Source organism: Gobius niger (assembly GCF_951799975.1).
Source record: "Gobius niger genome assembly, chromosome: 22".
Classification (NCBI taxonomy): Eukaryota; Metazoa; Chordata; class Actinopteri; order Gobiiformes; family Gobiidae; genus Gobius; species Gobius niger.
Genome location: NC_136873.1, coordinates 3,698,749 through 3,710,197, shown reverse-complemented (window position 1 = coordinate 3,710,197; position 11,449 = coordinate 3,698,749). Strand labels below are relative to the sequence as shown.

The 11,449-nt window shown below is 39.2% G+C and overlaps 1 protein-coding gene across 1 annotated transcript; it reads right to left on the bottom strand.

Annotated features, from left to right (window-relative positions):
• Positions 1-4,978: 4,978 nt before the first annotated feature.
• LOC306981197 (uncharacterized protein) lies at positions 4,979-9,555 on the bottom strand (the record flags this gene model as incomplete). Its single annotated transcript, XM_079580758.1, has 2 exons — positions 9,397-9,555; positions 4,979-5,238 (listed from the first exon to the last, which is right to left on the bottom strand). The coding sequence occupies exons 1-2, from the start codon at positions 9,506-9,508 to the stop codon at positions 4,979-4,981; spliced, it is 372 nt and encodes a 123-aa protein (XP_079436884.1). The 5' UTR covers positions 9,509-9,555.
• Between the last annotated feature and the right edge of the window lie 1,894 nt (positions 9,556-11,449).

Below are 11,449 nucleotides of genomic sequence, written 5' to 3'. Positions count from 1 at the left end.
GAAGGCTCTTCTTTCAGTCATCTAGTCTCAGACCAGTACCGATACCAGCGTAACTATAGGATTCCTTTTAGAAGTTGATTTTTGTAAATTTTGTTTAAATTTATTTATTTTTTAACTTATTTTTTAAAAATTGTGCTTTTACAGTTTTGGGGTAAATATAGTAAGATAATCTCCACAAAATGTCGAATCGACGACTATGTAATCAGTCAATATTAACAGTAATAACAACAAAGATGGTAGTGCAGATAGAAGCAGCCTATAGAGAGAAGGGTAGATTAATAGACAACATCAAGGGAGAAAGAAAAAAAATAACAATAACAACAACAACAACACAGGCAGTAAAACAATGAAACATGTACATACATATATACATACATACATACATATACATAGAAGGAACAAAATAGAAGGAGGGGCTCTCTCGATGCGGAAAAAGCATTCGACAGAGTTAACTGGACTTTCTTAATCTCCACTTTACATAAATTTGGGTTTGGGGAATCATTTATAAATTGGATTAAAACTCTTCATTATCTCCCTACGGCTACAGTAACCACAAATGGCTTATCTTCTCAACCGTTCACTTTACACAGAGGGGTTAGGCAAGGCTGTCCACTTTCACCAATCTTATTTACAATCTTCATTGAACCTTTAGCTGCCGCAATTCGTCAAAATTTGCGCATCCAAGGAATACAAACATCCAACTTGCATCATAAAATTAGCTTATATGCTGACGATATATTATTATTTTTGCAAAAACCACATATTTCATTACCAGAAACTATTACACTTATAGAAGAATACGCGATTTTTTCGGACTACTCAATTAACTGGCAGAAATCATCTATGCTTTTGCTTCAAAAGGACGCATGGGATGTGGCGGTCCACCCTCCACCAGTACCAATATGCCAAGATCATATCAAATATCTAGGCATCAATATTTCCCCCAGGCTGTCAGAGTTGTTTCACCTAAATTTTGTTCCTCTCCTCCAAACAACTACAGATAACCTCCTCCACTGGATGAACCTTCCACTGTCCATAATGGGTCGAATAGCCTTAATAAAAATGTCCATATTGCCTAAAATAAATTACTCCTTCAAAATGATACCAATACAACCCACAACCAGCTGGTTTAAATCGTTAGATTCAGTCATCACAAAATTTTATTGGAAAAACAAAACCCCTAGAATCAAATTAAGTACTCTTCAAAAGAATAAACCACAAGGTGGGCTTAAAGCTCCAAATTTGTATCATTATTATATCGCTAGTCAAATTCAATACATACTTAAATGGATCCACCCTGATAACTCAGACTCCGTATGGCGAGATTTGGAACAAATTCCATGTAAAAGCATCAATATTTCAGATCTTCCATTCATCAACAACTCAGTGAAACGCCACCCTTGTTTTAAATCTTTAACAATATCAACAACTCTGACAGCCTGGTGGAAACTCCACACCATCACAAACTCCATCGTAACTCCTACAATACTCACCCCAATATGGAATAACCCCAACATACAAATCAGGAAATCACCATTGCATTTTAAATCATGGATAGACAAAGGAATCACACATTTTAAACACATATTTCATGACAACGCTCTAGTCACATTTAAACATCTCCGCGAGAATTACAATATTGGGAACAATGAATTTTAGCATTTCTTTCAGCTCTCTTCAGCAATTAAGGAATCATTAGACCTAGAAACATTAAATCTGAGCCCACCAACTCCAATACTAACCTTTCTGAATATTAAACATACAAAAAAAATAATAGCCAAAATATATATAACCATTCAACAATCTAATAAAGAAATATCCATACCAACCAAGAAATGGGAAAAAGACCTAAATATTGCTCCGAATGAACAATTCTGGAAATCCATATGTACCAATATTCAGAATATATCAAACAACGCAAACATATAACTTATTCAATATAAAATTCTTCACAGGACACATTACACAGGACACAGGCTAGCACAAATGGGCCACACCAACTCGGACATCTGCAACTACTGCACTCTGAACACTCAGGATAACTACATTCATGCACTTTGGGAGTGTCCGCCTATCAAACTTTTCTGGAAAAACATTATAGATTATCTCTCCTCATTTCTGGGCCGTCACATCCCATTATCATCTTCTCTCTGCCTATTAGGAGATACCTCAGTAATTAACACGGATCCCCACATAGATAATAAATTACTCATAGTGGCCTTAACCATCGCCAAAAAGACCATTCTCGTGAATTGGAAATCTAGAATCAACACAAACATATCCCACTGGAAAAACCTGCTTCTAAATCATATTTCTTTGGAGTTCATGTCTCTGGACAATCAAGACTCTTCCATTACTAGCTGGTCAGCCCTGGTTAATTTTCTACAGAATTAATTTTCTACAGAATTAATTACTATTATCGTAGTAATTATATATTATTTATGTATTCATTAATTTTGCCCTCCTTCTATACTTGCCTGTTTTTGATCACCTTTGATTAGCGCTTGGACCCGGACAGAAAGAGGAACCTGCCACCTTGGAGTCCCCGGTCACCCCAGACCAAAGCATGAGTTTGAGTCTAGCCCCACTGTCATAAGTCGTGGTTGGTTTTATGAACACTTAATTCATACTAAGCCTTTTAATAAACTGCATTCAATTCCTTTTTATATGGTTTTATCTTCCTTATTAGCTGCACCACCACCTACTATATGCTTTCACACAACCATTCTGACAGACTTTCTGGACAAAAACCTGCGAACTGCCACATCCAAAATCTGCAATAATCTCACCAAGCAGGTGTTGGGTGGCAGGTTGCACCAAAAAAAAAACTGCATAAACTGTGTTTGTTTCTGAGCCTGTTCCTACAAATGTGCACTGATGCTCATAAACGGCTTCACGGACCTGTAAATAGAGCTCCCCACATGAAGCCAGTGCCTATATGGTGAGAATATCGGTTTCATGGCATTTATAATAAACAAAGTATTAGATGATGTTTGGTAGTCATTAGACATGTGTCCGACCCACAAAAAGCAGAATTTCTTTTTTTACATTTAGATCTGAAGCCACTTTTATACATTTTTATTATGAACTATTTCATTAATGACTTCTAACCAGGCTTTGACAGGATCTAAATGAGGTGGATGGGTTGACAACAGCTGAAAACATCTGCGCTGTTCATGATTACAGATGTTTGATGACTAAAAGCTAACGAACGTAGGGAAAGCATTGACCAAAATACTGTATGGAGTCTTGTTGTTGTTGGAATTTATTTTGACGACCAAACAATATCGATAGCTAGCGTAAAGCGACGAAGAAAGCTCTGATTTGGACCGTTTAACTTTTTATTTCTATGGTTTTAACCGCTGGAAAGTTGAGGATTAAAAGCGTTTTTGTCGTCCCCGTGGAGCTTGTTACGATGTTAGCATAAAGTCATTTTACAACCAGGGCTGCGAACAGAATATGTAGAGGTGCTTCAAAAGTGACGACGAGCCTGGTCCTTGTTCACATAGTTGGAATAACTATGTCCAGTCGCCTTCAAGGGTCAAAAATGTTCTCACAAAGTCCAGCATCTGAAACTGTAGCCTCATGTCACTGATATTCATTTAAACTGAATGAGAAGTAAAAACATAGAATCCTTTTTTTGTGTGTGTCACCTGCAGCTACGTCGAGGAGACAGTAACCAGTGCCATGACGATGGAGCAGTGTGGTGCAGGTGATCTCTGGAGTGATGTCATCATTGAGAAATGTCCGCTCAAGTTTGAAAGACTTTATTTAACACACAAACAAACAGAGACGATGTTGCAATTTCCCTTTCCCTGTCAATCTTAAGTGAATGACTATGGACAGATAGTTTCTATTTCTACATGGTTATACGGAGCTTGTACATTTGGGTATAGTTGGTATAGCAGGGCTGAGCGATATTATATATATTTTTGTGTGATCAGAACGAAAGAGATGTGCCTTGGTATAACTATGTACCATATGGTGTATTTATTTATTATATTATTTATTTTCATTTTTTGGTTGTAAATGATGAAATTCTTTGACATTTTGTACGATCATAAACGATTTATATCAATATGTAAGCCCAGACTCATGAATCGGTTTCCTGTATGAGTCTAGCGGAAAATTAATGTGATGATGACTTGAATGAGAGATAAGGAGTAGGTTTACTATAAGTTCTTTGTGCTCAAAAGGAGTAGGAAGAAGTTCAAAGTCTTGTTTTTGTATTTTTTTTTCTTTCTGTAAAATGTTGACATACTTTTCTGCTCAAATGAATAAATAAATGAAATTAAATGAAAATATAAAAGGCGTCGCGCTCAGCGTTCAGTTCTCTTTAGCTGCGCAAATGACAACTGATCCTATTGTGTCCACTTTTAAATAGCCTTTTTTATATACAAAAAAACCTCTTTAACCGATGCAACGTGTATTTGTAATGGCAAGATTACAAATTAACTTGCCGTAACTTGCCTATGGTTCACTAGGGTCCACTATGGTCCACTATGGTCCACTATGGTCCACTATGGTCCGCTATGGTCCGCTATGGTTCACTCCTGCCTACGGAGCCGCCGTCCTGACTCTTCCCTCGCTTTTAAAATATTGACAACATAAATATTTGCAAGAAATGTCACTTGAGCCTTACAGTCTTTAAACCGATGCCCGTCAGCCTTGTGGGTCACGGTTCTGGCTCAATACACCTCAGTGTTCTTGCTCCCCTACCTGGACTCGCTCACACATTTCAATGGCAGAGTGGTTTGTTTGGGCCGAAATTAGGAGCCTGATTGACCCACACATGCGCAGTCGAGATGGGCATTCAGCTTATTTTCAGCCTCCAAAATTGGTGCCAGAATGTTGGTGAAAACTGCACACTGTATAAACCCGGCTTTAGATCAAAACAAAGGACCCGTTCATAAACACACTTTTATTATAAGAAGGAGTATTTCAAACAGTATGTACAGAAAGCATTCAGTTCAGGAGCTCAGGTGGGCAGCAGCCTGGGGCCGTAGGCGGGGGCGGGCAGGCGGTAGCGGTAGCTGCTGCGCCGCTGCGGAGTCCGGCCGCGCCCGGAGCCGCCCTGCCGCTTGCCGAAGCGCAGGCCGAAGGGGTTGGCGTTGAAGCGGCTGCGCTCGGAGCACAGCAGCCGCTCCTCCGTGTCCGACGCGCACAGGCCGCCGTCCTCGGGCTGGACGTCCCGCAGGGCTCGGAGCGAGGAGGGGGCGCCTACGGGCCACGCGGGCACTGCTCACGTCACAAGAGAAACACAAAAAAACACATTCGTGAAGCGGATCGGAAGCTCTTGCGATTTTCTAAACGGATTTTATTTTGAAAGGCAGATTGAGCTTGTTCCTACAAACGCGTACACTATGTTGGAATACCGGACCAGTTTGAGCGTTTTATCCCCACACAAATGAATGGTGAAGCCAGGCACAATATTAAAGTATGACGAGGCATGAGACGCTCCCATAAGGCCAGATTTGTGCAGTGTATGACTCATAGTTGTTCTGTGGACAGTTTCCCCCACCTGAGCTGTGTCTCTCTGCAGTTCATCCAGGGTCATCATAGGCTTCTTGGTAACAGCTGTGGTCAGTGCTGTCCAGGTTTTGGTAGGTTTGCAGTGACGTCAGACTCTTTCCATTCCTGGATGGTTTATTTAACTGTACTTTGAGAGATGTTCAAAGCTCTTTTTATAACCTAACCCAGCTTTATACTTCTCAATAACTGTTTCTCGGACCTGTCTGGTGTGTTCTTGGACTCAGCTGAAAGCATCTGGATTCTCCATAAGTTGCGGTGTTTGATGGCTAATGCTAACGGCTATAGGAAAAACACATTGAGCAGGCTAACGGACTGGCCGACTTGCTAACTTTCCAAATACGTTAGGATCGAACGCTGCTTCTTTTTGTTTCTATAGTATGATTTCGCCAAGAAAGAAGGAAACTTGTGCAGGAATCTTAATTTTTCACTCTATATTGCCGAGCCTTTTTCTGGCTCGGTAAAACCCAAAACAAAATGTCCAAACGGAGTCCAAATGAACGTTTTGTCTCATTCAAAATTAAGCAGATTGTCCAGTAGAAGTGGAAAACCGGCACTCGAAACTAGCGTTAGCATTTAGCATGATGCAAATGTTAGTATTATGGTTAGAATTCTCTATTATTTATGTATTTATGAGCTGTTGACGCACTTTGCTCCTCTTCGAATCTCTGTATCTTTAGATGTTAGAAAATGTCTTCATAATTCAGTGTTTGTTAAAGTAACAACAGACAGAGTAGATCTTTTTCCTCTTTTTTCCCCCCACGACTGTGGCCATTTGTGGGCGTTCCAGAGATGCCATGTCATCTGTACCTATTATATTATCTTTTCAAATGTTTTCAAATAAGCACCTATAGACTACAGATTATAGACTTGGAGGTGTTTTTGGAAGGATTTTCCAATATCTTAACCCACAACTTGCAACTTTTAAAGCAGAAACAAAGTTGATATTGGTGTATTTATGACCTTTCAGTGACCCGGCCGCTGTATGAGTGGCTAACATTACTTTCCATCCCAGTGGACTCAAAGACACTCGAGGGTCAATTGTTTGTCGGGTTTCTGGAATGTTTTCTCTGCAAATGGAACTGTCCCCATGGTTATGTATGCATTCCATCCAGAAAACCTAAAAGAAAAACCTGAAATAATAATGCAACTTTCAAGGTGCACTGGGCCACTTTTCAGTGACCCAGCAGCTGTATCGGTGGTTAGCTCGGTGCCTTTACTTTCCATCCCGTGGCTTCTATGATATTCAGTTATCTTTCTGGTAAGTTTTTGGAATGGAATGCATAAACATGTACCAGTTCAATCAGCAGTGAAAACTTGAAAACACTGAAAAGTCAAATACGTATTAATATCAACTTTTTCTTTCCTTTTTTTAATATATAACATAGAAAGTTGCATAGTGCACGTCTGTGTAGGTTCTCAATCGTACAGGAGTTATACATCTTCGATTAAGTTTTCTCCTCAGTGAGGCCCACCACATGTCTTTTAGACCCGGTCCCAAAAACTCGTTTTTTAAAACATTTTATGGATCTTTTAGAAACGAGCTTCTAAACATGATGAATTGCTCTCTTCAGACGGCGGTCTTCCCTGCTGTGTTTAAAGAGGCGGTGGTGAGGCCCCTGTTGAAGAAGAGCAATTTGGACTGTAAAGATTTTAACAATTTCAGACCAGTATCCAACCGACCATTTTTAAGCAAAATCTTAGTTCGCCCCATTCTCTGTCGGGCCAACACGGAGACGCTCATGCATGCTTTTATCACCAGTCGTATCCACTACTACTACTGTAATGCCCTGCTTTCTGGTATTCCAAAAAAGAGGATCTCAGGTTTACAACTTTTACAAAATTCAGCAGCTTGTGTCCTGACGAAGACCAGGAGGCGGGACCACATTACACCGGTTCAATCGCTGCATTGGCTCCCCGTGTGTTTCAGGATCGATTTCAAAGTTCTTTTGATGGTTTTTAAATGTCTTAATGGTCTTGGTCCTTCTGAAAAATCTGAACAAATCTTTGCAACTTATGTGTCATTCAGAATTTGTCACCACAAATATATATATATTTTTTACACATTGTATTGTTTCATTTTAAAAAATGGACATGATAATGACATTTTGCATCTTAAATCCACAGCAAAAAGTTTTAAACACATTTCCCCCTCACTGGCCAGCAGCGTCTCGCAGAGCTACTGACCAACCAGGCTTCAGTCTTAAATGTGAGCCCACCCCCGACAGTGACGGGTCGTCTTGTGATCGGAGGGTTGGCAGTTTGAATCCCGTGGGTGCACACTGTCGTTGTGTCTTTGGGCAAGACACTTTCCCACCTCGCCTCCAGTGTCTGACACTGGAAGCCTACATAAATGAGAGAGTGAATGAGTGTCTAATGAAGATATATAAATGTGAAACTGGTTTCATCAAATTGACAAATGTTTGTGTGACATTTATAGATGCAAACAGATATTTGTATGAAGTATATTTTACTGAAAAATAGATAAAATTCCTCCAAAAACTCACAGGCAGATAATGAAACACCCTTCCGGACAAAAAAATCCATCAGAATATAACTAAGTACCAGACTATAGAATGCAGATGTTGAGGGTAAAATGTGAGGAAAATGGAAATAAAATTTTCCCACAAAAATCAATGGAGAAACTGTGAATCGGTTCAATTATTCATTAACTTCTAGTGAAGATTAGGCGCTTGTTTTCAGGGGAAAAGTCGATATAATCAAATTCATGTCAAATCAGTCGGAGCTTACCTGCCGTGTGCGTCCCGTGCAGACCACCCGCCAAAACCAAATCCAGTCTCTCCTCTTTGCCATTGTCGCCACTTTTTATTTCCCTTATGTGTTTTTGTCACTTTTTTTATGACTTTTTTGCTGCTCTTTTGTCCCTTTTTTGCTGGATTTTTGTCTTTTTTCTGCTGGATTTTTGTCTTTTTTCTGCTGGATTTTTGTCTTATTTTTTGCTGGATTTTGTCTTTTTTCTGCTGGATTTTTGTCTTTTTTCTGCTGGATTTTTGTCTTATTTTTTGCTGGATTTTTGTCTTTTTTTGCTGGATTTTTGTCTTTTTTTCCCGTTCAGACTATAGAATGCAGATGTTGAGGGTAAAATGTGAGGAAAATGGAAATACAATTTTCCCGCAAAAATCAATGTAGAAACTGTGAATCGGTTCAATTATTCATCAACTTCTTGTGAAGATTAGGCGCTTGTTTTCAGGTGAAAAGTCGATATAATCAAATTCTAGTCAAATCAGTCGGAGCTTACCTGCCGTGTGCGTCCCGTGCAGACCACCCGCCAAAGCCAAATCCATTCTCTCCTCTTTGCCATTGTCGCCACTTTTTATTTCCCTTATGTGTTTTTGTCACTTTTTTTATTACTTTTTTGCTGCTCTTTTGTCACTTTTTTGCTGGATTTTTGTCTTTTTTCTGCTGGATTTTTTTTTTTGCTTGATTTTGTCTTTTTTTTTCTTGATTTTTGTCACTTTTTTCTGGATTTTTGTCTTTTTTTTTTCTGGATTTTTGTCTTTTTTTTGCTGGATTTTTGTCACTTTTTTCTGGATTTTTGTCTTTTTTTTTCTGGATTTTTGTCTTTTTTTTGCTGGATTTTTGTCATATTTTTTGCTGGATTTTTGTCACTTTTTTCTGGATTTTTGTCTTTTTTTCCTGGATTTTTGTCTTTTTTTTTCGTTCAGACTATAGAATGCAGATGTTGAGGGTAAAATGTGAGGAAAATGGAAATAAAATTTTCCCGCAAAAATCAATGGAGAGACTGAATCGGTTCAATTATTCATTAACTTCTAGTGAAGATTAGGCGCTTGTTTTCAGGGGAAAAATCAATATAATCAAATTCTTGTCAAATCTGCGGGAGCTTACCTGCCGTGTGCGTCCCGTGCAGAGGGGCTCCCAGGCTGCCCCCGTCCCGTCGCAGCGTCAGCCCCCAGAGAGTGAGCGCAGCCAGCAGCAGCATGTCTCCTCTCCAGACCATCTCCTCTATCCCTGTCCCCCCCTCATCGCACCTGCATTTATGCCCACCGCCCGACCCCCACGCTGACCCCGCCCCGCATCACGCTGATGTACCAGGAGGCAGATGCATCATTCATGTGGGATTCTCAGAAATGTTGACGAGCGTGGACATTTTAGCATGTTTTCATAATGCAACAGGCGCTTTCCCACCACCTGTCGCTCAAGTCACCGCCGTTTGTTTTATTCATCTTTCGTAGTATCCATTTGTTCATCACCTGTGGCCAGAACTACGCTGATGGAAGCGACACAAAAGCATTTCCTCCTAAAGTCGGGGTATTATGCAAAATCAGCGTTTTCGAGCTTTTTGCCGCGTTACATTGTTACACTCGCGTCATTCTTGCTTTCGGAAAATGAAGCTGGTTTGTTTGGTTTCAACATAAAGCAGTTTGGTTTCCATTAGGGGCGTCACGGTGTATTGAAAATTTAACCTCAGGGTTATTGTGACCAAAGTTATCAGGGTTTTCGGAATGATCGCGGTGTTTTTTTTAACCTCTTACCAAACGCCAAAACCAAATGCAGTCTCTCCTCTTTGCCATTGTCGTCACTTTTTGTTTCCCTTATGTGTTTTTGTCACTTTTTTGTCACTTTTTTGCTGCTCTTTTGTCACTTTTTTGCTGCTCTTTTGTCACTTTTTTGCTTGATTTTTGTCTTTTTTCTGCTGGATTTTTGTCTTTTTTCTGCTGGATTTTTGTCTTTTTTCTGCTGGATTTTTGTCTTTTTTCTGCTGGATTTTTGTCTTTTTCTGCTGGATTTTTGTCTTTTTTCTGGATTTTTGTCTTTTTTCTGCTGGATTTTTGTCTTTTTTCTGCTGGATTTTTGTCTTTTTTCTGCTGGATTTTTGTCTTTTTTCTGCTCGATTTTTGTCTTTTTTCTGCTCGATTTTTGTCACTTTTTTCTGGATTTTTGTCTTTTTTCTGCTCGATTTTTGTCTTTTTTTTGCTGGATTTTTGTCTTTTTTCTGTTGGATTTTTGTCTTTTTTCTGTTGGATTTTTGTCATTTTTTTGCTGGATTTTTGTCTTTTTTCTGCTGGATTTTTGTCACTTTTTTCTGGATTTTTGTCTTTTTTCTGCTGGATTTTTGTCACTTTTTTCTGGATTTTTGTCTTTTTTCTGCTGGATTTTTGTCGCTTTTTTCTGCTGGATTTTTTTTTTTTTTTTTGCTGTTTTTATGTCTTTTTTGCTGGATTTTTGTCACTTTTTCGTTGAGTTTTTGTCATTTTTTTGGGTCACTTAAGCGTTTTTTGTTGTTTTCCATCCTCATTTTCTTCTCGTTATTTGCCTCTGTTTTGAAGAAGCTTTTAGATTTGGAGAATTTAGGGAAAACATGTTGAGGTGGGAGTTAAGAGGTTAAAGTGTGTTGATACCGTAAATTCTCTAATATTGGCCTGTGTTCCATTAGCGGCCGGTCTCTAAAACAGGCCGGGGCTTTTATTAGAAACTAAACAGTAGAAATATTCCCCAAGTTAGGAATTTGTCTCATACATACTACAGATTTAGCCACTTTTCAAACCTTCAGTGACTATTTTTGGAAACAGGGCAAGCAACAAATGTTGTGTGACCCTCCAGGGTTTTAACCTCTTAACTCCCACCTGAACGGATCCCATTTTCTCCAGCTTGGCTTTACCCTAATCAAAAAGCTGCTTGGGAAAAAGGCACCAAAACAGCCACAAAAAATGAGAAGAAAACAAGGACGTAAACGCAACAAAAATGTGACAAAAATCCAACAAAAATGTGACAAAAATTCAACAAAAATGTGACAAAAATTCAACAAAAATGTGACAAAAATTCAACAAAAATGTGACAAAAATTCAACAAAAATGTCACAAAAAGTCAACAAAATAAGTCACCATTGCGTCTTCAAAGCACGTCCAGCTGCTCCGTGTGCAGGTCAGTCCCACGCCTC